At 40.5% G+C, this 27,895-nt stretch overlaps 1 protein-coding gene across 2 annotated transcripts in view; it reads left to right on the forward strand.

The window, feature by feature from the left end:
• The window catches only part of akap6 (A kinase (PRKA) anchor protein 6), a 213,107-nt gene extending 193,296 nt beyond the window's left edge, over positions 1 to 19,811 (forward strand). For both annotated transcript variants that reach the window (XM_040042907.1, XM_040042909.1), the window contains 4 exons: positions 7,181 to 10,063; positions 10,872 to 12,155; positions 15,515 to 15,601; positions 18,417 to 19,811. In XM_040042907.1, coding sequence (XP_039898841.1) covers positions 7,181 to 10,063; positions 10,872 to 12,155; positions 15,515 to 15,601; positions 18,417 to 18,461 — 4,299 coding nt within the window. In that variant the 3' untranslated portion in view covers positions 18,462 to 19,811. The remainder of the gene's footprint in view (positions 1 to 7,180; positions 10,064 to 10,871; positions 12,156 to 15,514; positions 15,602 to 18,416) is intronic.
• Positions 19,812 to 27,895: the final 8,084 nt, after the last annotated feature.

Here is a 27,895-nt window from a genome sequence, read left to right on the forward strand (position 1 = left end):
GGACGTTTTTCTGTCTTCATATCAACTGAATCCTCACAACCAGCCAGGTATGCCTGGAGGTTTCTTCCTCCTGCAGAACAGGGAGTTTTTCCTTCTCACTGTCACCAAGCTTGCTCATAGGGAGTGCTGTGGTTGTTGGGGTTTTCTCTGTGTAATTGTAAGGTTGTGATTTGGCACAAACATATATAAACAAAATTTAACCAAACTGAACTGAACAACAACAAACAAACTTCCATGTGGATACTATAAAGGTATAGCACTAGACCTGCCGTTTTAATGGCACAGTGGTTAGCACTGTTGCCTCACAGCATGAAGGTCCTGAGTTCAATTCCACCATCAGGCCGGGGTCTTTCGCGGTGTTTTCGTGGGTACTCCAGCTTCCTCCTAATGTCCAAAGACATGCAGTTAGTGGGGTTAGGTTAATTAAAACACTGGGTGTGAATGGTTGTTTATGTCTTAGACCTGCGACACACTTTTGACCTGTCCAGCGTGTACCCTGCCTCTTGCTGTAAGACAGCCGGGATAGGCCCCAGCGACCCTGAAAAGGATAAGCACAATCAAATGGATGGAATTTTCAAATCATTTAACTCTTTCCTAAAATTTTCTTATTCATCATTTACTAAGTGTGGTATAAAAACAAACAAAGAATAAATAAATAAATACCATTCCATAAAATCAGTCTAAAAATGTGATACTTTCTTTCTACAGAAATAAAAATATGCCTCTTTAAACACCAGTGACCATTTAATAAGGTCACTCTTTCAAAGATATTCTGACCTTTGATGATAAATATGCCAAAAATCTGAGAGATGTATTGATTGGAGCTGACTTTACCTTACCACGTGGGAATTTCCCATGTTTAAACTGTACCCAGTGCAGCACTCTGATCTGTGGGGATACTGTGGAATTCAAAACAAAATCTCTTGCAGAACCATCATGTCTATTTCAATCTATAGAACATATATTTTTCTTGTCACTTTTAACGATCTTATAATTTATCTAATAGATAGTTTATGCATTGTATACAATTTTCCTTTGACTGTTGTCAGTTACATGTTGTAATATGTGTTATTTGTCGATGCTTTTTCTCGTGTTGCATGGATAAAAGCTTCTAGTTGAATTGTATTTATTTTGCCCTTTCATACTCATCAGTGAGCCGCAGTATTGTGTTTGTATTAAGACCACACTCTCTAATCGTGTTGAAGAGTCAGAGTTGAGCGCACTCTTACTTTGTATCACTTGCAAAGAAAATATGGAGAATCTGTCTAATTCGGCTTTACATGTGCTGCTGGAGGTCACACTCTCCCTTTCTCTCTCTCTCCCTGTCTCACTTTTGTAAATTCACACACAAAGGACACACACACACATATTGTAGAGGAGGAGAAGACAAATAACGGAGGCCAGACACTCTGACCTCGCTGCTGGCTGGAGAGTAATTTCACTTCTAGTGGAGATGAGAGAGGAATAAAGAGAAAGAGAGAAGCAAAAAAAAGGGAAGGGGAGGAAACCCGAGAATGAACCAGAGAAGCATATATGTGGGTGGTATAGTTTATAAATGAACACTTCTGCCCCATGATAAAATGACTGTCCGCTTCTGGTTTCCGTGTGCACGCATCCCTGTGTGGATTTTTGAGAGAGGGTTTGTGTAAATGAGTCCGCTCGCCTGCCTGCAAATGACTGCAGGAATGCGTGGCTCAGATTTTAAGTACAGTGTAATGACTGAGATAGGAGATCAGCTTGTGCAAGTTATTGTACCAACACACAAATGACAAAGAGAAACTTGTGTTTGGTGGTAGAGTTTCTTTTAACAGCTGAAGTAAACTGAAAACTCCCGGTGTATTTTTATTACTAAAGCTATTAATTGATGTTAGTGCTTTACAACCAACCATGTTATTTATCAAAGAAAACATCAAAAGAGTCGTTACTTCCTGAGAAAAGTCACTATTTCTGTTTTAGTAATCATCTTTTCGCACATATTTCTGTATTATACTTTTTTCTAGCTGTTTTTTAGGTTTATAGTGCACAATCTCATCTTACTTTTTATTCTTCTTTAACTTAACTGTAGCCTCAGTGATAAAACCTTTATAACATTCCAGAAGAAATGAAAATCATCAGTGTTTCTCTGTCTTAGCACAACAGAAAATACAAGTTGTATAACAGAGTGTTAGTGGATGCTAGGGGAAAGCTTGGGGAGATTAGAGTTCATTCTTTGAGGACTGTGAAATGAAAATACAAGGTGAATTTCTTGGCAATCAAGCTTGGTGATGAGTGGATTACTATGGCGTTATTTTTGTGCCACTATTTTGAGCGCACGTAAAAAAAAAATTGAGCGCACGTAAAAAAAAAAATGCAGTTGCAAGTGTTGCATTTTGAGGAGAAATTTATTTTGAGCGAAGAAAAGCTAAATTTGAGTGAACAAAATTCATTGCTGCGTGCAAAAAATGTATTTCAGTGTTTGCTATTATCCACACACACACAACAGCAGCCCCTCTCGCTCAGTATTTGCATTTCCGCTTGCTCGCAATGTGTTGCTTGCGCTCTCAACATTTCTGGCCATGCGCGCTCAACTCTTTCTGTACACTGTTATGTTTGTGCCACAAAACCAGCCAATCACAGACTTGGATGCAAAAAAATCTGATTGGCTGTTCTGGTCTCCAATCAGCTCGAAATGACGAAATGCAATATCCCAGAATGCATTTCGTCCAAAACTCAAACGAGGCAGTGGCACGCTTTTTGTGACCCATTAAGAGTAATATTTCAAACTCCGCCACTCTGCGTTCCTCTGCCACTGCCTCGTTTGAGCTTTGGACGAAATGCATTCTGGGATATTGCATTTCGTCATTTCGAGCTGATTGGAGACCAGAACAGCCAATCAGATTTTTTTGCATCCAAGTCTGTGATTGGCTGGTTTTGTGGCACAAACATAACAGTGTACAGAAAGAGTTGAGCGCGCACGGGCAGAAATGTTGAGAGCGCAAGCAACACATTGCAAGCAAGCGGAAATGCAAAAACAACATGCTTTCACAGTTGCTAGCAGCTCTTGTGAGGCAGTATAAAAGACTATGAAACAGACTAATGTAACTGTCACCTGCAAAACACTTGCGTATAATACTACAACAGCCACATGTTAGAAGGCAAACTTCTCCCATCGAGCTTCTCCAGCATTTAGTTTACCATAAGTGAAGGCATCGCCACTGTTTGGAAAAGGTTGGACATTGTACATGTGGTTACTCGCATGATGGCAAAACAAGCCAAGAGACATAACCAACACAAGTCTGATATGATTGTAACACGTCAGATCAGTCTGTAGTCAAAAAATGCTTTTCTCACTGCTTTTTAGCCAAACATAATTGGCTAGCATGAAGATACGTTTGACCCATTTGGTGTCATCTAAAACCACTTTGCTAAGATTAGTTAAAACCATGTGATTTGGATTTTGAGACATTCTTGGAAGATTTCCTCCCCTTTGTAAAGAACCTCAAAGACATTGGAACCCTTGGCCTCGATAAACACCTCGTAACCTTTAACCCTCTTCAGAAATTACCACTGTTGTCATTTTTCTTTGGAGGTGGGTCTGTATTTTATGCCTCTTCCCTCAGAACATGTGATTTTGTTCTAACAGGGTTTTTGTTGTTGAAGTATGAGTCATATTTTCTTCTCTGCATGTTCCATGAGTAGATGTGTGTGTACTGCCGCTCAGAAAGCACATGAAAGATGCTGTTTTATCTCTGATTTAATGTAAATGAGTCTAAATTAAAGCTGCAGGGTGTTTTGGGGATGAGATTTCACAAAGTATACCTGTGCATCTAATGTGATATATGGAAATTATATTTCCGCACAGTTTTCTCACAATTATGAAATATTTTCGAGCAGAGTTATGAGCAACATATGGAGGTTTTCACTCACTGTTTGCAATTACATTCAAAGCAGCCTGTCAGCTCCTCCACTCTGCATGGAGAGGTGATTTATCTGTGCGCTTCTATTCATTTTGAATCAGACCGGTGACGCTGGGCTCCCTGAGTGCTTTGACAACCGGTACAGCAGAGAGCCAGCAGAGACTCAAGCAGCAGCAGCAGCTCCAGGAGGAGCGCAGGCACATGAATAATCACCCAGACACTCCTAGATAGCTCTACTCTCCTTGGGCCTTCCAGCAGATGCTATGCTAACAAATGGGAGCAGTCAAACTAGAGCTAATGGGAAAAAGTTTGCTGTTTTCACCCCGAAAAACACAACACACACACATATTGAACACTGGCAACAATTACATCAGTAAACAGTTTGATCGTGTTCATGTAAATATAATCACAGGAAGGAATGCTGAAAAACTGGCCAGTTTGTATTAACTAGTTTTTATTTTATTTATTTTATTGATGTCATAATTTCAAGTCTTATTTTTTATTCGTACAGGTAGAAAAAAATAATGGTCGGTATGATGTTTGTCATATTTGGCCTTTAGACTGAATACAAGCACATCTTAATTTATGTGATTATACAGCTTCAAAGTTTTGTGGTGTGGTAGTATATTGATTTCTTTAGGCTTAAGCTTAGTGTTGCCTGGATGTATTTGCATCCATTTCATTGGGTTTGTTTTCACCTCTGAATATGTTTCATGTCATTTCATTTTGGACATTATCCAGTGTTATTTTTATTTGCTTTACCCTTTTCGTTTTTAAAGCTAAAATGACCTTGATGAATATAAGAGGAGAATATTTCCTGTGAATAATTCAAATACAGCTTGACAAATACTAATATAAGAAGAAAGATGAGCAAATAAATACATTTTGATTGGGTAAATTTGTGAAAAGATTCAGTCTGACACACATATGTAGCATAAAATTAAAATCTTTTTGAATAAATAATAACAAACAGAACTTACTTTTTTTTTTTACTTCCAAAATTAATAAAAATAAAATAGAAATGTACAGAAAATGTCTTCAGTTTTAGCCTCTGGCAATTTGGTGTCTTGGCTTTGTTGTAGATGGGACGGTGTTTTTATTGTAATACAGTTTCTGAACTTACATTTTGCTCCTGAGAAACAGCACACATATAGTATTAAAACAGACAAGTAGCCAAAAACTAAATGTTGAAACTAAATCTGAACTGAGCTGAAAATACAAGTCATGAGAAATAGGAGCGATTAATGAGGACAACCTTGGCATGTTGTGCAAGTATTTGTGTAAATAACTACCAAAGTTTGACTGGTTATTGATGCTTGGTTTGCAATCTCTCACTCTGCCAGGTTCCCAGCAACACTTTACAGTCATTTCCTGCTTTAAGAAATATGTTTTTAAGGATACTGTGAGTGCTGGACGCCGATAGTCCCCATGCTCCTCTGTCTGTGGTCATATAAATACCCACAATCCAGCTATAAACTGTTGTAAAATTGTAGAAATGAGATGAATTACAGATATAAATTATGTACACGGTTTTCGTGGGTCATCAAATCCCCGATTTGATTGGATTAGGCTGATTGATAGCCTTTCCTCTCAGCGCTGAATGTGTTTTTGAATGCGTCTACAGTGGCAAAACCCAGTTCAGTCATTACCCCCATCTCCCTTATCAGCACAAGGGGAATAAACACAAATCTAATAGAAATTCATTATACAGAGACATATCCACACACACTCACTCGCACACGCACGCAGAGCCAACTAGTTTATTAGATTAATAGGCTATGAATGGCTAATACGAATTACCCCCCTCTCTTGTTAACGAGACGCGGAGCAATTTGTATAATTATGTCTGTGGAAGAGAAGAATTCCTGTGTCTAAGCATATTTTTAGACAGCCGAGCTTTCTGAAGGCTTTTGATTACGTATTTACTTTGGGGTTTTCAGCCTGGTGCTCTTTCTCTCAGAAGTCGTTTTTGAATAATTCATCGCTTTGTTCCAGAGTGGAATAATTTGTGTTGAGATTTATGAGCAATTGCTTTGGGGTGGGCTGATTTCACTCTTTTTTTTAAAATGATCACAGAACATGTTCTGTCAGAGTGTCAGTGTGTCTCTTTCAAGCAGAGGCCTGAGTCGAGACGGCGTTCTCAGGAGGGACGCGGGATTAGCGACGCGTCTTTTTAAAGAGTTTTGTGCCAAAACAAGATACAACATCCAAAATGACACGACTTATATTCCCATCGTGTTTGATAGCACAACTTAAAACATTTATGTGCTTTGAATCATAACTGAGAACCCCTTTTCTTAAAGGAAAGCAACACTGTATGTCTTTAAGCTCTCTTTGAAATTTCCTAGGTGTTATTCAAACAACATGTAATCGGGGCGAGTGCTCCACAGGTTAAATGACATTTGCGCCAAGTTCATGGATTTAGGACTCAGTAATTGCAAAAAACCCAACATTCTGAAGATGGAGTTCACAGCATTTGTTTACTGTTAACAGCGAACACTCAAACGATTAATGAAACAGTCTTTTATTCATTTTTATGTGTTAAGATTTATTTAACCTTTTAACACCAACAAGGTCACTGGAGAACCACTTATGGTATTTTAGCTATGCGTATTTTCAGAAACTAGGAGATTCTACCTTTAAAATTACATTTTTATCTAATATTTATGCATGCCAAGTAGATAAAATGTCCATGTAAGGGAGTAAATGTATAAAACATCACATTTTAATCCTTCCTTTTAAGCCACATTTCTTCTGATTGGTTGCACCTTGTAAATAAGCTTTGAACAGCAGGTGAGTGCGGCTGCTGTGCTCACAGCCAAAGCTGTGTGCTTGAGATGCCCGTATTCGGGGTACCCTTCTCTGTGTCATCACACAGAGCAAAGAGTTGTCTGAAATTGAGCGTTAAGGGCAGGATGAGTTTTCAGAAGTTCAAAATGGATTTGTTGCCTTCCTGTATTTGAGCTGTGAAAACACTGATGCAATGATATATTTGGCATGAATAAAATTCTATAATTTGAAATATTTCCCCTCCATTGTTTGGGGGTTTAATTGAGTACACGTGTTTCTTATTTTCCTTATTTGCCTGGCTTTTTGGTTGTTGTCTTTGGACTAAGTTACTTGTTTGTTTTCCTTTCTCCATCATGTTGTATGTTGTGTCTGATTGCGAACTTTATTAAGAAACATAACACAGCTTCTTGATTTCTGCATCTGAGTGAATTTCTCTAAAACCTCACTGACCAGTTACAAATGTTGTCTTGTGTTTCCTTTCATTTTGTCTGCAGGTTCCTGGGAACTTTTTGGAACCAGGTTTGGTGGACCTTCACCAAATCAGCCCAGTGTCAGCTGGTCCAGTAGCACCAGTGCAGGATGATTCATGGGAATGGGATGAAACAGATATGACAATCACAGAAGCAGAGCCACAAGCTATACCAGAACCTGACCTTACACACAACCTCCCCACAGAACCAAATCTGCCTCCTGAAGCTGTTCTGCCCAATGAAAACCCCCCTGACACGAGTAGAACACCTGTCCCTGCTACTGAGTGTACTGAGATTATGTCGAATACTAGAGGTGGATCATCAGTGGAGGTTCAGCACAATATGACCTCCCAAACCTCACCCCCTAACAACAATAATGTCTACCAAGTATATAGCCTCCACAATATTGAATTATACAGACAGCCTCAGTTTCCTCACACTTCATCCTTATTGCAAAAAACCAAGTCAGGAAAAAGGAAACAGCAAGTGCTGCAGAAGAGCTTGAGTAAGGATTCCTCCTTCTCTTCCATCGAATCCCTCCCAGACCTCCTGGGAGGTTTGATGTCAAGAAGATGCCGAGATGGAGAGAGTGAGGGTGGAAGAGGAAGCGGCCAGTCCTCAAACAGTCGTCGGTCTGAGTGCGAAAGCGGGATTGTTAGTGACACAGGAGACACAGAGACAACAATAGCCAACTTTGAAATCCCAGGAGAGGAAAAAGGTGTGGGTAAAGAAGAGGAGGAGGAAAGTGAGCAGGAGAAGAGGTGGAGGAGGGGCGAAACCAAAAGAAACAGAGAGGAGGAGAAGAAGAGGAGACACAGGAGGGGAGGTGGAGAGGCTGTTGAAATCCTAATTAACGGACGTGGCATCCTGACACCTGCGGATTCTGACTCAGATTTTGAAGTGGGGGGACTTGCTGTTGACTTCTCAAAGTCTTTCTTGTCCCACAGTGATCTCACTGACTTCACCACTCAACAGTACCATGGTTTGGAAACTCCTCCTGTCCTCAGCCGCCGGGCATCAAGTCCAGTTTTATCTCAGGGCTCCTCTCTAGAGTCCCTTCTGGCTCCAGGTGTGGAGTTATTCCCCTCCAAAGACCCACTGCATCGTAGCGCCTCTCTGGAGACTGGCCTGGTCCCATTTCGCAGTATTGATGAAGGAACTGGAGGTAGCCTTGCCAGTCTCGGAGAGCTGGAGAAGGAGCAGAGAAGTGGATATGATGGAGGCCAACAAAGAAAAGAAAACAACACTGAAACTGTGCAAGGGGAACCGTCCCCTGGAGAGCTGAGCCGAAGAACCCTTGATCTCTTGAAACGTCTGGAGAACATCCAGAGTCCTCTTGGGGCAAAAATGACCCGGAGTGTTTCTGACATGACGCTTCGGGGCAGCTCCCCGCAGAGGAGCCCCCTCCCTGCCTCCCCCTCTCTGGGTGGTCGACACGCCCCACTATCTGGGATTTCATGCTCTTTGTGGAAAGGACCTCCATCGCTGATCAACGAGAGTTCAGCAACAGCATCCCTAACAGAGCTGAGTAGCACTGAGGACTCATCGCTAGGCTCTGAAGATTTTGTCATGCTCAGAAATCAGAGGCACCTCTTGCTGGATCCCACAGTGGCACCCAACGCAAACTCTTCTAGGAAGCGCCACGGTAGGAGCAGAGGAGCACAAGGCCTGGATGAAGCCGACGCAACTAGTTTGAGCATGGTTGTGAACGTCTCTTGCACATCAGCCTGCACGGATGAAGATGAGGATGACAGCGACCTCCTGTCTTCCTCCACGCTCACCCTCACAGAGGAGGAGCTCGGCGTTCGGGACGAAGAGGACGAAGAAGGAGAGCGGCTGAGTGGCGCATCCTCAGGTCACGAGGATGTTGAGGATGATGATGAAGAAGAAATGGAGGGCTCTTATGTGCTGGGGCTTGAGTACATGAAAAGAGAGCTCCAAAATTGGATCCGATCTCCTCGTGCCTCCACTTCCTCTTTCTCTAAAACAGAAACAGCCCTCCATGATGAACTTCAGTGTGGAGCCAACCTGTCCCCTCAGATTAAGGAGTGTTTTCTAAACCGCTCAGCTGCAAAATTATTAGATGCCAACAGTGATGGTGGCAACAATAAAGTAAAAACAGGCAAGAGGGGAATGGAGGAGGAGAATAGGAGGAACGTGACAAGAAGCTACATTAGCCAGTTTGTGGATGATGTGGAGAATGGAAATGTGGACCAGAGCTGTCTAAAAGGGAGGGATGAAGATGATGAGCTCCTCCGAGAGGAGTCCAGCATGTTCACCAAGAACGGAGAGTCTCTAAGGGATTCGTACGTGTTTGCCAAAACAGGAGAGCTGGTTCAAGATATTAGCAACTTGGTAGTGATAACAGAATCAAGCGAGACAAAGGAGTCCCCATGCTGTGAGCTGCTCCCTTTCCCATCCAAGCGTGCTTCCTCTTTGGTGGGACAGCTTCGGGGAGAGTTGCCCTGCCACAGCTCCTCCCTCCCTTCTCCTCCATCCCTCTCCCCAGTGGAGGACTGCAAATCCCATGATGCTTTGCACAACAGCAGGTCGGTAGCCAGCAGAAGGAAGGCCATCACCATTCAGGAAAAGTTCAGATTCTCATCTTTTGTGACAGAGGAGACGAGGAGGGAAGTCAGAGACAAAGATTCGTCCCTGCTCCCCAAAAAAGGGCACAACTCTCACTCCTCCTGCTGCAAGCACCTTCCCTGCCCCTCTTCCCTCCATCCACGCTGTGTAGAAGAAAGCAAGAAGGAGAACGTGCATGATTTTGTGATGGAGATTATTGACATGACCTCACTAGCCCTGAAAAGCAAAGAGAACCAGACTGAGGAACCGAGCCAGACTGAGATCAATGGGTCCATTCCAGACCAAGGTTCTGCATCATTAGCACAGATCAGAGACAAGGTAGAGTATTAATGATAGGCATATGCACATATTGCACTGCAACATGAAAATAAAAACGATTTCAAACAGAACTCAAAAATTATTTGGTGTGGCTGAAAACTTTAACACTAAACGAATCAAATTATTTCTGAGCTGGAGCATCCGAGGTCCTGTTTGACTTTGTATATTCTGTATATTTGTTGGACAAATTAATCCAAAAGTATCAAAAGTTATCTCAGTCGATTGGTTCACTGAATTGGACTAATTCAATAAATCGCATCACAGATCATAACTTTTCAGATTTAATGACTAATTTCTTTGGTATCTTTTGCAAGTGAAGTAATCTAAAAGCTAATCAGTTTTCAGTCTTCATGTTATTTCTGAAAGGAAAAAAGAAATCAGGCAGAAAAGTTTTACTTCCCCCCATGCAAAAAGTGCCTGAGTGTAAAATATGAATATGTAAATCAAGATTTGATGGTTTAGTAATTATGGTAGGTATCTTAAATTAGAAATAATACAAAATAACATTACAAAAAAGTCATTTCAAAACAAATAAGATGCTATTGATAAAAGCGCTAAAGGTTATTCTTATTTCTATCCTTCGTGTTCAGAATCTAAATGAATATTTAGCAGTTGATTCTATTTGTTATCATTTTTGCCCACAATCAAATAAAATTTTAAACCAAGTCAGCATCATTTAAACAAAAGGAACTCATACAGTCAGCTGACAGAGCTCTACTATAAGTGAAGCACATTTTATCCTTAATTCCAAACCTTACGAGCAGACAACAAAAGGCAACACAAAAACTTCTCCTTCCTCTCCCTTCAGGTGCTCGAACACTCCCACAGGCCCCTCCACCTTAAGAAGGGAGACTTCTACTCCTACCTGTCTCTCTCTTCCCATGACAGCGACTGCGGCGAGGTCAGTCAGTGCACAGAGGACAAGAGCTCCACCCCAGCACCCTACAGCATCCCGTCATACGTCACGCCAACGCAAGGCCTCCACAGCCCGAGCCCTGAGCTGTTCACAAGCACCAGACAGCAAATTTCAGCGTCTCCTGGCCTCGGAACCAAAAACAAAGTCTGCGCTCTTGATCTAAAGTCTGCTGACAGTGAAACTTACTGTGCCGCTGATGGTACCCATGAAGAGCAAACTAACCCCTCTCTGTCTCTGCCCCCCAGCCCTGACATCAGGGAAAAGGTGACTCTGTTTGAAGCCTGTACAGAGGAGGTTTATCTAGGCCCGCCTCTCTGCTACAGCATGGTTCTCACCAAGAAACCATGGCACTTCTTTCTGAAGGAGAATTTTGAGTCCCCCCTGTCATTTGGCTATGAAATGAATGACACCGTACCTTCGCTGTCTTGCTTAAACAACAATTTTCAGTCTACGTCCGACGACGGGCCCAATTCTCCAGCAGATGACAGTCTGGGTTACCTGTCTGTCTCTAAGCAGACAGTACTGGCGAAAAACCAGGATCAACTATATTTCCAAAGAACAAGTCCAGCAGAGGACACACAGAGCTCTTCCTCTACTTTCCTGGAGCCTTGTTACAGCTCATGTTCCACCTCCCCACCCTCAACAAGCGACGCCACCTCCCTCCAGGGGCCTGGCTCCAAACCAAAAGACTACCTTTCCTCTCCTCTTCCTCTTCCTGTGTCCTCCGGCACAGAGGAAGAGAAACGAGGTGAGCACCCGTACCTCCTCTGTGATGTTGCTGGAGGAGAAGTCGCGGCCGCTGCGAGTGTCAGCACGCCGCAGGAGGAGAGAAGTCGTAATGAGGGGCCTCCTTATCTTAATCCCCGGGCGCGTGTCGCCCCGATAGACTCCTCCGCAGCCGAATGTTTGGCAGATACTAAAACGCTTGAATCCAATATGGGCGCCGTAATGACCAAGATAAGTGTCTGCAGCTCCGCTACAAATCCCTCAAAAGAGCCAGCCACCACCGCCACGCGTATTAATCCCAAAATTAACTGCTTGGCGATGAGAGAAGCAGATAGGGGAGAGGGGGAGAGGCAAGGGGAGGTGGATACTCAGTGGGTGAAGTCAGAGGAGAAGGGGAGGAGAGGACGGAGGAGCTCGCAGCAGGAAGTAAAGACTGCGACAGCGAAGCAGGTTAGTGCTCCATGTATTAGCCTGATGTGCTATCTCAGGACATTATACGGGGCCTTGATACTTGACTTTACCTCTCTACTCCAAGTATTAGTCCAAGCCCCTCAATGGGCATGAATGTAATGAGGCCAGTATGTGTTTCTTTCATTTCCATTTCTGAGGCTGGACAGACATGCCAGGTGTTGATATGTGTGACCTGCCCTCTCCTCCTCCCTTTTCCCTTTATCCTCCTTATCCTTCCTCTTACTTTTCTTCACTACACACTCGTATTTGCATTCTTTTCCTTTTTTTTTCCTGCTTTCTTTTTTGCTACACTTCTTTCCACACCTTTCTTTTAGTTTTTTTCACTTAATCTTTCTGTACTCTATTTCTATTTGTTATTTCTCATCCAATGCTCATCTCCTCTCCAGTGCACTTCATTTCCACCTATGTTATCCTCCCCCATTCTCTTGTGTTTTCTTCTTCCATGTTCCCTCTCTCCCAGTTATCCTTTTCTCGCCATCTTCCTCACCTTCTCACCTGTCCTCCATCCCCTGTTCTCCTTTCTCTCTTCATTTGTTCTTCCTTTCCTCCTGCAAATATCTTTCCTGTCTTCCCCTCCTCTATGCCTTCTGCTCTTAGCGCTTCTTCTTATCCTCTCTGCTCCTCTGCTTCATCCTTCTCTCTTCCCTCTGGTGTTAATGGAAGGGGGATTTGCAGACTTCTCAGTTTTTTAGTTAAAAGGTTAAGGTCCACAGAACAACATCAGCATAATTACTATCAGTCAGATTTCATTAGGATTCATCAGCTAAGAGCTTTCCTTTCCCGCAGTGATCATTCAATTCATTTCATCGCTGAATTAGCCTGTTTGTGCTCTTTTTAAGTCTTCTATTTCTTTATGCAAATGAGTACGCAATTTTTTTTACCATCTCTGCAACCTTGCTAGTTCCCCTCTTTATCAGCGTTGTCGCTTTTTAAAAGAACAACAGCCAGCTGAAGAGTTTGTTTCATTTTTAAACTAGTTTGTAGTTGGTTTTCATGCAATCGTTTCTGTATCCTGCACATAGTCACCACTACTGGTGCCTTGAGGCACCAGTAAACACCCAGTATACTGGTGCACCATACACACACCCAGTACTGGTCCTGTTTGAGAAAAAAACTTCCATTACAGCTTGTTCTTCTAACGAGGCAGGACAGTTGGTGTAAGTTGCAAATCTGTTAAGCAAAAGATCACGGTTTCCTAGGTTTGGGTTTTTCACTTCACTGCCTTTTTGGTCTTGCTTTTACGCACTCTTTAGGTTTAGGCATCAGTGCTACTTGTTTAGAACTGGAAAAGGTTGTGGTTTAGGGGAAAATACACACTGTGACTAAATTAATTTTGTATAGTAAAAAATGATGCTTGAAGTTAATCAGTGCATTAAACTATGACACCAAGAGGCTATAACCAGGCTTCCGCACGTGATGAGTTCGGAAAGAGATTGTATCACAGTGTGTCACAGTATTGAACCCAAGGAAACCTCGAGTGTATATGTCTTTAGCATGAATTCCATTTAGCTAGCTTTTTAACTTGTAGGTGAGCTGACTGGGAGCAAGACAGAATAAAACACTGGCATTGCTTTTGGTTTTAAAATGAATCTAATGTGGAAATGCCTAAAAAGAATTTTTTTGAAGGCTGCCAGATGGAGATGGTTGTGGTTGCAAGAAGACTTCTGATAAATAGAAGTATGGAAGTAGGACGAAGGAAGGAAAACAGCTTTCTGACATGCTCTCTGTGAATGCTTGCTTTCTGAATTCATGCATTCTCCCATGGTACATCATGCTGAGTAAAAAAATAAGTCTTAGTCATACAGTGTGTCAAAAAAGAGGATTATCTCTCACTGACTGGTTAATCAGTAGTCATTAGAAAATGAGCGTGCAGATTCACAGTCAGGCCCCATCCTTCTCATTACATCCGTTATTTTAGTTTAGTCTGGTTTAGTTTTGGCAACTAATCTGGCAATGGTAGAAAGACTCAACTCAAGTCTTAATAGCAGTAGCTATGTTAAGCTTTTATACTGTCTGAAACTGGTAGCAAACAAATTAACAGCTAACCTTCCCAATAGTCCATATTGCTTCTAGCTTCCAGCACCACCATATTTAACCGAGTATCAACATTCTTCCAAACATTTGGCATGCTTTGTTAGCATTAAGTTTAAATCCCTGTAACAATGAGTTTAAGTTTTGTCTTTTACAGCTTTCCTGACAATAATGGCTGGAAAATCACCCTTTAGGAGATCAGAGACAGAGGCGTTTACTTGTTTGTGTCAGATCCCTATAGTAATTAGCCAACTTACTTCTTTTTATTATGGAAATGTGACTTAATTAACAGCTGAAATGAAAGTGAAGTAGGGCTTTGGGCAATTACAGTGGGAATTCAACATGCAAATCTGGCAGTACTGTGACCTTTACCAAATCAAATGCACAAATATCTAAAAGAGATGTAGCACAGCAGGCCAACTACTATGAAAAAGGTACTAAAAGAAGAACAAAAACTAAGGAATTTTTCATTTTTTGTCAGAAATATTACATTAAAATGATTTATATTAGTTTTTCATGGATATAATTATTAGTTTGTGAGATTTATTCTCAGTATTTTTCATTATTTAACTTTTGCTTTCTTAAGATTTTGTTGATTATAAAACTATTTGATTGTAGCTTTCCTTTTGTGTTTTTGAATATTTATTTTTCTCAGTTGTTAACAGAATCACCAGACCTGCAGCAGCCGTTTTGTCCTGGTTTAACGTTCTCATTAGTTTTTAATTTATTAAAATAGCAGCAAACAGATGAAGGAAAGAAAAAGCAAAAGTGGGGGTAGATGCGCCTCTGCTAGCTTATGTAAGCGGAACTGTATGCATATGTGTATCTGTGTTTGTGTACATGACTTCCTGGTATTGTTATAAGTATGTGGAGGGATAATAGCTACCCAAGTATTACAAAGCGATTAGTTGCGAACCAATTAAGAGAGCGTAGTGAAGTGGGGGAGAGAATTGTTTTCGGCCTGATGCTCATTGTTTTAATTTGTAACTTTTCATCAGTTTGGGCTCAAAGAAAGTGCAAGCCGATTAGGAAACAAAGACAAACAACATTTCAGGCTGATAATGCTGTTTTGATTTATTCTTCTCTCCCTTCTCGTTTGTCTCTCTCCTTTACTCACTTTTTAGCCATACATCGCAACTCCCTACCGTCTCTTTCTCACTGTTGAAACAATGAAACAAAAATGACTGAACAATTTTTCCCATCTTTTCTTCCTCTCTTTATCTACTTTGTTCTTTAATTTGATTTAGGTATTTGTTTCAATGTTCCTAATTTTTCCACAACGCTCTGTTTCTCTTTTTCTCTATTAGGGGAGCTCTCAGTTAAGTGCCAGGACAGCCCAGGGGCGGAGCCAAGCCTCAGTGAGACAGCCCACCTACAGGACGGGTACCATCAGGGTAGGTTAAGACACGGGAAAAGAAGTCACATATGGTGTTACAGCATTTTCACCATCATTTATCTATCCATCACTGGACACATTTAGACTAGGGATATTGTGTGATTATTGGATTTGGCAGTGCTCTACTCTGTATTATGTATTGCTGTCACTGCCTACAGAGTCAATCACAGAAAGGCAGAAGCCAAAACAAAGGCTGTTATGATAATGTCTTGTATGGTGAATTTTTGTATACCTGATTTAAATTATAATGAAATGTGCTATATAAATAAAATTGCCATTGCCATTTCCAATTGTATAAGGGCTTAAAGTTATGTGTTATTACCCAGCAAACACTGAATAACCGTTGTCTTGTTATGACATATAGTCATTGAATCGTACTGGATAGATATAAAATGAAAGATGAACCAACACCAGAATTATTTCCTGCTATCTCTTTATTTATCAGAATAAAATGAAATTAACGCAAAAAGAGTTTCTTAACTGGAAGAATCAGAAGAAGACAAACATCTCACCTCATGTGTGACTTAACTTTAACCCCTAATGGCTTTCTTCCACTTATCCTGAGTTAACTCGCTACACATTAAAAAAAGAGCATTCCCGTGTCCATGATGCTGACTTTGCAGCCAGACGATGTCTGCAACGTCAGCACATGCCACAAATGAAATAGAATTTACATGTGCAAAACCAAAAAGTGTTTTTCTTGGTTTATATTATGTGATTATTTGTCAAAATATCTTCTCAAATGTGGAGACAACTTGAATGACCAAGTTGTCTCCACATTACTCATCTCAGTTAGAGCTCATTCGTTTGTGTTTTGTGAATTCAGGTTCAGGCTGTAACCCTAATGATGGGAGTTTTAATGGCTTTCACATAAATGATGCAAATTGAAATACTGTAATAGTCACCTCACATGTGTCGTAATGTCTTGTTAATAACTATAAATTTTATAAACTAACTGTGGCTGTTGTGCATTATGCTGGGTCCACACAAACAGTGAATTTATTTTGCTTTCATCTTACTCTTTCTTTTTAAAATCAAATCAAACCAGAAAGCTGCAGAACAAGAACAAAAGCCATCACTGACACAATCTGTGTGTGTGTGTGTGTGTTGGAGCGTGTGTATATCTGTGACTGTGTGTGTGTGTGTGTGTGCACCTGTGTGTGTAAGAGAGAAAGAGATGTGGCCGCCCTATGGGTGCCTCCAGGGCTAAGCAAACCCTACTGCCCCCATACTCTAAACACACAAACATGCACATGCACACACCCCTGAGGGCAGGGCATAAGAGTCCAGGTAGAAGCTCTGACAGCCCAACAGCTGCAGGTTAGACAGACATGTTGTACACACATGCACACACGCGCACACACAAATGTGCATGCACAGACTTATCAAGAGGGCAAACCCACATACACAACAAAATGAAAGAGCAAAATCAAGCTTAGTGAGCACACACACTGCATGTAACACCATGACAAAAGGACACACAAACACTTACATACACACATCATACCAGCGATGTGTACAGCTGGTCCTGACCCCCATGGCGTGGCCCAGTCTAGCCCACCTGTTCACATGCACACGCACGCACACACACACACACTGCACACACAGACACAGGTGCAATTAAAGCAATCCTGAATGCGACTCATGATGTGCTCTGTGACCCAGACAGCAGAAGGTCTGCAGCAAAACACACAGGAGCGAGAGGGTGTGTGTGTGTGTGTGTGTGTGCGTGTGTGTTTGAAAGTGTGTTCAGGCTTCATCGCTTACTCATGTTTGGAAAGTTTCATCACAAAGAAGACTGGACGAAGCTGAATATCGATACACACCTTATGTACATGGAATGAATAGAGAGCGCTGCTGAATGTATAAAACATCAAATTATTCAATACGATTCATGCTGTAAAAGAACAACTGAAAAAATGTAATATATTCAGCATTTAATAGATTCACAACAAAAAGCAAATAAGAGGGAAAAATGATCTGATGTGGAAAAGCATATCTTCAGAAAGAGCGTAGATTCTAAAGGTTTCATTTCGAATGCATATTACAGCTTTAAAATGCACAGTAACACTTGTGTCTCAGCTGGCTGAATTCATCTTGAGTAATCTTTTGGTAATATGAAAAAAGGCATTTATTGAACTTTTTTTCCACGGTGGATTAATCTACATTAACTACAGTCATATTTTGTTGGCTGGACTGTGTATGTCAGACTGAGTACAGGCTTTGTTTGGTTTTGTTTTATTCATTAGATTTTTTTTAATTGTAACAACCTCACCAGATTCCTGTATGCTGACAAAGTAAAATCGAAAGTTCAAGATGTCCTGGTCAGGATAATCTTGCTTTTAAAAAGGGGGTCATTTGGACTGCTTTCAGCAATACCATAGATGTTATTTTGAGATCTTTCAGTACAAGTCTTGCTCTGGCTTCCAACTTGTGTTCATGTTCACAAAATTGGCAAAGTGTGTCAAATCAGGCAAATGGAAAGAGTCTTGGTGTGGTGAAAAAAAACTCCAGCTCAATGCGCACCGTAGCTGAACGGTGGCACACAGTTTGTTTGAGATCCAAGTTGATTGTCTCAACTAGTGGCAAAGTCAAGGAAACCAAAGCAGTGATGAAGCAGAAGTTGATGCTTCCTCTCAAAGCTTTCTTGACGTGCCCAAAAAGATGACCTCGATCAGCCAAATTGATTGGCAGTGTCGGGCAGCATGAACGGTATAAACACTATAAACTGCTTAAAGGGAGTGACTAATATGTTATGTTTTCATCAGCTTTGCTCTAACAAACCTACTCTTTCTGTCCATCCATTCATCCAGAGACCAGCCGTGTTGGGAGCAGGAACCTCCAGGATCCAGCAGTAAGCGAGCGCCTTTCGTCTTCTTCATCGGTGAAGTGATCTTACTTCTTAGCCTCATCACTCTGGATGGCCCCTCTCTGTTCCTGGAGCTTTCACATTTATCATCTCTCAGTTCTCACTGTTGTAATTCAAGACTGACTCATTTAATCATTTCAGGGTGACCTTCAAATTGATTGTCAACTGATTCTTAGTCGGAGTCTTTGAGTCTTATTTCAGGGTTGAGCTTGTGATTATGCTGCAGCTTTGGGGTTTGGCTGAGCATATTTATGAGTTAATCTGGGCACAGTATATAGAATATGAAAATACGATCATTAGGAGAAAGATGTTAAGAGTTATAAAGAAAGTACTGTAGCAGAATTATGTCCAGCAACAGTTTGCAAACTGTTTCAAGGTGACTAAGGGCAGAGAGATATTATATATGGGCCATGACTCATATAATTTCATGTCGTGTCCGTTACATAACACTGGGCTAAAGAGGAAAATACACTGAACAACACAGACTAGCTTTACTGTTTATATGCCGGCAATGCAAAATCAGCCTCATTTTCATTTTGCTACGTTTTGTAGCTTGTTTTGACTATTTAAAGCAATTTAACAGTGCTACCTGAGCTTTTAAACTTTCAATAAGCAGTAAATGTAACTAATGTGAGTTGTTCAGAAATCAGGTGGAATTTACTGTACTTTTTTGAATTTCTTTTCTTGGGGCTAGTTTGTTTTATTTCCTGGAGGCCGGTTTTTCCACAAAGAAAACATGTTACATTAATACACAGAGGTAATCTGGTTCAATTATTACTACTAAATTCATGCAATTAATCTAACTGACTCAACATAAAATGGAAAAGGTTAGATATTTAAAAAAAGTTGAAATGATATATAAAACAAAAAAGATGTCAAAGGCCAATCAGATTTTTTGGAGTTTGAGAATCAACGCTATAAGAATAGCAGCAGAAAAACAACCATGATGTGGTGATGAGCATAAATCAGTGTGTCACTGTGTAGAGCACTCCACAGAAACATTAATAATAAATTCAACTACAAGTCATTCAAGTCTTCTGTCAGAGGTTCTGGACAGCTGCACATTTTCTGTTCCTGAAAATTATTTGCTACTCGTCAGTTATGACAAAAGAAGAGAAAATTATCACTGTTTCCAAACAGAAATCATCTAACATGAACAAAACCCGAGGTTGAGTGAATAAAACGAAACAACAGCTCAGTGAAACCTGCATCCTGTCAGGCGTTTTCTGGACATCTATGGCAGCGGTCCCCAACCTTTTTTGCGCCACGGACTGGTTTATGCCCGACAATATTTTCATGGACTGGCCTTTAAGGTGTCGCGGATAAATACAACAAAATAAAACTAGTACCGGTACCGAAAAAAAGAAGATTTACTCATAACACACGTGAAAAGACCCAGGAAAACCGAGTTAACCATAAAAACGATAACAAAATAACGCTGAAAACCGATAAAAACCCTGAAAACCATACATTTCACACCTGAGCCTCAACTCTTGCGGCCCGGTACCGGTCCGAGGCCCCGGGGTTGGGGACCGCTGATCTATGGCAGCTCTGTCAACTGGGCGATGGGTTTGTTTCTTTGGCAGGTATGGCTATGGAAACTTTATTTGACCAATAAGGGGCATAAAGACTAAAAACAAGGGGGCTGAGGGAAACATCTGACTTTTATATAACTGCCTAATTGATTTTTTTGCTTCACTTTTTTAATTTCTAAGCAAAAGACCTAAATTCAATTGACCTGAAGTCAAACAAACTGGAGCTCTGATTTTTTCATATTTTTCATTTTCTGTTTCTGTTGTCTCACATCACTCATCAAAAGCCTCTGGTTCTATAATATTCTGGAGCTACCTCAGTATTGGTTGTGACACTGTACATCATATCTTTACCAAGTCTGCTTCTTACTGTATCTAAGTTGGTGTTTTCACACTGCAGTTGTAAACACTCTTTTCTTACAGCACACTGCTTACAGTTACATAGCCCAGTGTTTCAGCATGTAACTTCCTAAAAATAACACTTGCTAGATTGTGTAAGTTTTCATAATCTGCTACTGTCACATGGTCAGTTTCATTAGGTCTGCTCTCAGTGGTTGTGGTAGAAGCCCGTCATTGTAGTAGAAACAGCACTAAAATTGAGTTGTGGTGTAAGTTAGTGGATCGCTAAGCCATGGTCCTATAATCAAATAAATTAAACTAAATTTATTTAAGATATCAGGAAAAAAGATTTGGAGTGATGATAAGAGAAAAAAAAATTAAGGGTATGTTAAAAAATATTACAAATATTAACCTCACTAAAACAGCTCTGCTGGCATTAATCTGTTTTGTTAAACTCTTATGATTAAGGTACAAAGAGCACACAAAGTCGTCGTATACTGCATAGAAAAACACAAAAGTGTATTTCGACTAAACAAAGCAATTACTAAGGATGTGTGTGACTAATTAAATATTAAATGTTACCTTTGCTGGTCAGCTTAAGAAATGCCAGTCATTTGAAGTCGTTGTTGAAATTTAAGTATAAAAGTAAACTGTTAGTTCTAAGATCAACCAGATCCACCAACTGGGGCTACAGTCCCAAAAGACAGCAGCACCCTGCTCTCTGAGCAGTTGTATGCTAGCTGTGTCAGTGTAAACTGGCATATAACCATCAAACAGAGCAATACGTAACCACATTCTGTGTTCTACTGGTTCTCTGTGGATGTTATGCTAACAGAAAATAAAGCTCTTGGTCCCAGCTGTAGTCTTTAGTGCTAGCGCTACTTAGGCTAGCATTGTTAAGGTTAGCTGCACTTGGCAAATGAACCAGACTGGGTGCTTGTTTTGCACAAATTTCAGCAACATTTTCAATACAGTCTGTTAAAGAACTGCGGTTAACTGTTTAAATGGCTCTAAAATACATGTTTGTATCAGAAAAATCAGACAGGTCTTCTAGTATAAATAATTTTCAATAGTCCCCAGGAACATCGCTATTTACTACCTAGAACACAGACTGAAGGAATCGGACACAGTTGAATCCTTCTCATCCGTTTGTAGAGGTCATTCGGATCTGTCTTTATCTAACACTGCTAAATCTTAAGACGTGTCTCCACAAGTACTGAAATGGACAGTATTATTACTTTGGTCAAATGCCTGAAACTGTTACACTTATGACAATTTCACTGAATATGAAGTGCTTACTCCTCATTTGATGTACTGACCAGTTAGTTCTTGGTGAAACTTAGGAAAAGACATAGAGGAGTTGTTCTTGTTTTAATTCCAGCTAGCTGATTATGTCATAGTTCTCAAACACTGTCTTTTTGGGGAGGGAGGTTGTCTGCTTTTGCAGTTAAATGCTGCGACTCATTTTCTCCAGGTTCCCCAAGTCAAGTCTAAAGTATATACCTGTCCAAAGGCAGGTGTATGATAAGTACTGCCTAATTTGGACAGAATTTTCAAGTTCTTTGAGAACTGTCCTGCTTTGCAGACTCATTGAACATACCCTAACTGTGTCTTGTAGGGTAAATTTGTGACGATACTATAGTGAATCCTCGATAGATCTTTCAGTTTGAGGTTGAGCCTGTCTCTTTCAGAACCAGTATAACCTTTCAAAGTGCTGCTTGATAGTCAAACCAAATATGAAAAAAGACAAAATTCTCTGCTGGCATTCATCTATTCAGTGATAGCTGTTTACCACCTTATTAGCTATTTGAGAGTAGCTACATGGTGGTGAAGAAGTCCATTGAATTACATGTGGAATAAAACCTTTCCCCTGTAGAACAGCATTTGCAAACTGAACTAAACCAGGTGTCCAAAAACAAAAGGAACAAATAACCCAACATTAAAACAAAACGGTATTCTATCTATGCAACACGACCAAAGTTGGTGAGAGCTGAAGTGGTGTTGTGTAGAAATTACAGTTTGATCACTGTTGATGGGATGTGTGTTGTATTAATACTGCTGTATGTATTTACACAAATATTGTATCATGTATCATTTTCTTTCTTTCTTTTTTTTTACCTTCTGGGCGACTCCTGAGATGACGATTAGCAGTGACGCTAGAGTTTGGGATTGGTGCCGAGACAAGTGTGTGTAGGACAATATAGGATTTGAAATCTTTAAAGTATAATTGTGTGCCTTGCTCCACTGTTACTTCTCCTACCTTTTTTTTTTTTCAAATAAATACACTGCTTTCCCAGGTAGAAAACATGCAACATGCAAGAAAAAAATGTTTAAAAAAAAGAAAAGAAAAAACAGCAAGGTTCATGTTGAGCTTGTGTATATATGTAAAGGTGTAAACCTTGATGTAAAATGCAAGAGGGGGGAATGCTTGGAGTCTTTGTTTTTCTCTTTATGTGGTCTGTGATGTGAAATATCTTTATTAGTAGTACTGCCATAAAGAGCTTGAGTGCATGGTTCCTGCTAACTAAAGCCAACTGAAATAAACTTAATTTATTGGAAAACAATTCTGTGATTTTGTGTTGTGCTTTGTTTATTTTGTTGTTTTTTTATCTCTCATTTTGATTAGAGCAGAAATCATGCTGGACCTAATACACAGGGGAGACAAGTTACTGGTGATCATGTGATTTGATGTAAGTGCTTCAGAAAAGCATCAAAAGTTCAAAAAAGCTCATTCTAGAGAGAGTTGGGAAAACAACCTTGAAGATGTGAAGTTGGTTGGATGAGTGGGGCATTTATGATGCATATTTTCCAATTATTACATAATAACTTCCCATTTCTTTCTTCATTACATTCTGACACGCTGTTGTCTACCATTTACTACTACTTTCAACACATGGGATAGCCCAATAGACCCTAACCCTATGAGACTGCAAGCAAATGTGCTCTGCTAGTGTCACCAGCTGTGGATTGTTTTCTTGTCTTATTCCTTTTAGGGGTCACCACAGCATCTCCATCTCACTCTATTGTTAGCATCCTTCTCTGAGGTCTTCCTCTTTTCCTCCTGAGCAGCAGCTCCATATTCAACATTCATCCGTCCTCTGCACATGTCCAAACCATCTCAGCCTTGCCTCTCTAACATTGTCTGTTGACAACTAAACCTGAACTGTCCCTCTGATCTACTTATTTCTAAGCCTTTCCATTCTGGTCCCTCCCAATGAAAAATCTCCTTTCTTCAGCTGTGCCACCTCCAGTTCTACTTCATGTCTTCTTTACATCCAAATCTGAATAAATACTGATCATTTATATACAATTTATTAAATTCAGCGTCACAAATCTGGTCATTTTCTTTTTCGAAAACCTTTCTGTGTGTACAAATGTCTAAAACTACATGCAACATCTCCCGCACTCACTCACCAAACCTTAAATGTGTGTGCACCAATCACACCCATTCAGGTGCACCGATAACCTGATACTTGATCACATTGCATGCCCACTTGGGATTTTGAGACGAATTTAACACTGTCAGCTGTTCGCAGATAGACAAATTTAAGATTGATTCAAGTCACAGCAAGTAATTCTTTTTTTTCTTTTTTCTTTTTTTTTTGCCTGTCCCGTTTGGCTCTTTTGCCATCAGAATTGTTGTCTAAAGGCAAAGAAAGATGCCCAACGGATTTACTTTACCAAATTGACCATCCCAGCCTTGCCATAATGGTCCATTTGATTCACCTTTTATTGTTTATTTTATTTTCACTTACTGAATACGGGACAGACTTTACTGGGGGAAAGAAGGGGAGAAAGAAAGAGGGAAAGAGAAACAGCTGAGAAGAGGGACGGGGGAGAAGGGCAAAAGACAAAAACCAACAGAATGAGCAGGAAAAAAAAAAGAAAAAATGCATATATCAATCACCTGGATCACCTGCTGAGAAAGAAAAAAGAAAACAAGCAGAAGAGAACAAGAGTAATAGAATAAACAACATCACAATGATATATGGGAATATGACAGTAAATACTAAATATTAAACATTATTGTGCAGCACATAAGATCAACATAACACAGCGTGCTTTGAGGTAGGAGCCAAAAAGGGTGTAGTTTGTGGGTGTGATCACCCGTGTGTACACCTGTGAGCATGGACGCGCTTGTTTTTTCAAAAGGTTCCTTCATGTAATGATCTGCTAGAGGGTGTGGGGGGGCCGCAGCCCCGTCCTCCAGGGCATGAAGCAGGTATGGAGGAGATCAAAACTCCAGACATCCAGAGGCCCCCAGAACACAAGAGACCAAGGAAGACCAACAGAGGGGCAGCCGCGCCACTGTCCCAGTAAGAGCTGAGGAGAGTCCCAGATGAGGGCTCACTCAGCAGCCGCGGAGCAGAAGCCAGGGGGAGTTGTAGTGACGCGCCCGTGAGCTCCGCCGGCAGCCAGCCGTGCCTGAGTGACCGAGCCCCAGGCCGAGAGGCTGGGGGCACCCACAGCAAGTAATTCTTAAGATTACCTGCCCACACTGGGCTGGTTTGCAGTTGTTGTTTGGTACACAGTTCTTCTACACTGAAATCAGAACTGGAGTTCTGATATTTTCCTATGACAAAAGCAGTGTGTCAGGCCCTCAATCATCTGAAATGCATCATTAACATTTTTTTCATCTTCCAAAGATATATATTTGTGCCCTTAATAAGACCTGTTTTCCTGCTGCCGCAAGCTTAGCTGCTTACCTTCACCCTGTACACACAGATGCAAAGTTTTAACTGCAGAGGAGATGAGGCACAATTGAAAGCTGAAGAATGTGATTGGATATGATGATAAACACTCACTTTGGCAATATTACTTGAACATTAAACAATGTTTACTTCATCAGAAGGAGGTCAGATTGTGGAACCAGGAAATGCTACTGATAACACAGAGAGGATGGCTGGATAATGGGGAGGATGGGCAGAGGAATAAATGGGATGTTTTTGTATGCTGAATATAAAGGCATACTGTATGAATCTCTTACTCATACTGCAAATCAATATGTCCCTGATTGCAGAGAGTCTCCTTGATAACATCATTTAAATCTGAACTTGACTTAATGTTGTTGGTTTGGCAATAAAAATTCTCTTTTCCATTCAGAACACATCACACACAAATGTGCCATACTCAGATTCCTATAAACCAATTAGCGTTCAGAAAATATTTTCTGAGGCTGAAAATGACTATTGCTGTGGTATCAACCTGTGGCAATATTACCTGAAATTATATTAGAGAACAACTCTTGCAAAGCAATGTTTCCTTTGGAAAAGGTAATGGTGACTCGAAATATGTTAGCTTGTCTTTCTACTATTAAGCAACAGTTTACTCTTGTTAAGCACACACTGGTGCATTTGTGCTGTATGTAACTCAGTATTAATTACGCAAAGGCAAAAGTACAACTTATTACAATCTGTAAACTTTATGTTATGAATTCATGTGAACATTCCAGTCAGGGCGGAACAACAACTACAAGAAATGTCACTGAGGTAAATACTGCGAAATGCTGCTCTGGCTTTCTAGCTTTTCATTTCACATGAATCTACAACCAAAAAATTGCCTCTACATAAGATAAGAAACACTTTATCACAAACTTTGGGAAATTGCTGTGTTACTGCAGCCAAACATAAAAAACCTCCAACATTAAAAAAGTAATAATTTCAGAAAATTAATGCAGCACGGTGGCACGGTGGTTAGCACTGTTGCCACACAGCAAGAAGTTCCTGAGTTCAATTCCACCATCAGGCCGGGGTCTTTCTGTGTGGAGTTTGCATGTTCTCCCCGTGCTTGCATGGCTTCCTCCCGCCGTCCAAAGACATGCAGTTAGTGGGGATAGGTTAATTAGTTAATCCAAGTTGCCCATAGGTGTGAATGCGGGAGTGAATGTCATCTGATGGAGGAATCCAAACAATGTGTTCATTTAAACTGGGTTCAAACAGCAGTTCAGACCACAGAAACTTTCTTTGCGGCGATTGTTGCTGTGATTTGGTGAGTATAACTGAATTGAACCGAATTCAAAGTAATATAACAGTAAAAGCATGTGATCTTATAAGTGATGTGTCCGAACAATTTGATAGGATTCATAGGTGACTGCCATTGGAAAAAGTCATCGAATATTTTGTTTTCAATCAGTTATTTAAAAGTTGTGAAAAGTAAATTGAAATTACCATATATTCAACAAAATATTGTTGTTGAATATATAGTATTCAACAAAAAGAATACTAAGAAGGTTGAGCCAGCAACATTGTTTTCTTGACCTGATAATCCCACTGACGGTTGGGTCCTCCCCCATAGTGGACCTCTCCTACAATGCAGTATCACTAGATGGAAATGTTCAAATGTAGTCAAAAAAAGTACATGTATTCTTTATCTACATGTAAATTATATTCCTGTTTTCGTGTGACCTTATTTGTGCAAGCCTCAGGGCTGCCATAGTGTTCATCAATTGTCCCTCTACCCTTTCAATCCAACGAAATAGGCTGCTGTTGTGTGACATCTGGTTAGCACCATAGGATGAGGTGTGATTTGAAAAATGAAGCTGTAAATATGATTTCACCCCCAGGGATGCAGTTCATTATATCATATATGTCCTCATGGACAAAAGAATCAAATATCAAAGTTTTACTAATGACGCTTTAAATAGTGTCTAGCAGAGGGTCAACTAATATCTAGTACATCAGCTAGACGCCATCATTTTGGAGCAGCTTTTTAACCATGAATTACATACCTAGTTAATTCCTGCTTTAAAGTTGATATCACTGAAAATAGGCATGTATGAAAACCAAACAAGATTTTGAAATCCATAATAATCTGTTTTAACTGATTGACTAACTGACTGGAGTTAACTTTAAGAGCAAATTTGTTCAGGAAAGACAAATAAGTATTAGATCATGTAAGAGTGTGAACTGTTGCCTGTCTCTATGTTGGCCCTGAGGTGCACCAGTGATCTGTCCACAGATTGGCACCAGCTTTTTTGCAATCAAATATTCACTTCCATTCAATTTTATTTATACAGTGCTAAATCACAACAACAGTCACCTCAAGGTGCTTTATACTTGTAAGGTAGGCCGCACAAGAATACATGCAGAGGAAAAACCCAACAATCATACGACCCCCTATGAGCAAGCACTTCGGCAACAGTGAGAAGGAAAAACTCCCTTTTAACAGGAAGAAACCTCCAGCAGAACCAGGCTCAGAGAGGGAGGGGCGGCCATCTGCTGCGACCGGATGGGGAGAGAATATAACAAGTACCATCAGTCACTTTGGTCAGTAGTTCTTTCACTGGAAATAAGACTTTCAAAATTTCAAACACCACACAGACACCTTCATGTGTAACAAAACAAACTATTTACTGGTACAAAACAAAACAAAATCTTTTGGCATCACATTTATTCAAAACAGTCCATCATGTTTATTAAAATTATTACCTGACAGTCTTGCCAGGGGAGGTCACTGAGGCCCCCCCCCCCCCCGGTGATGCCCCTGCTTGCCAGGATTACTTCTTACTTCTTATATTACTTTAATTACTTTTAATCATCATGTCACAAATTCA

The sequence above is a fragment of the Simochromis diagramma genome, unplaced genomic scaffold (assembly GCF_900408965.1).
Source record: "Simochromis diagramma unplaced genomic scaffold, fSimDia1.1 OVJJ01000304.1, whole genome shotgun sequence".
In the NCBI taxonomy this organism is placed as follows: Eukaryota; Metazoa; Chordata; class Actinopteri; order Cichliformes; family Cichlidae; genus Simochromis; species Simochromis diagramma.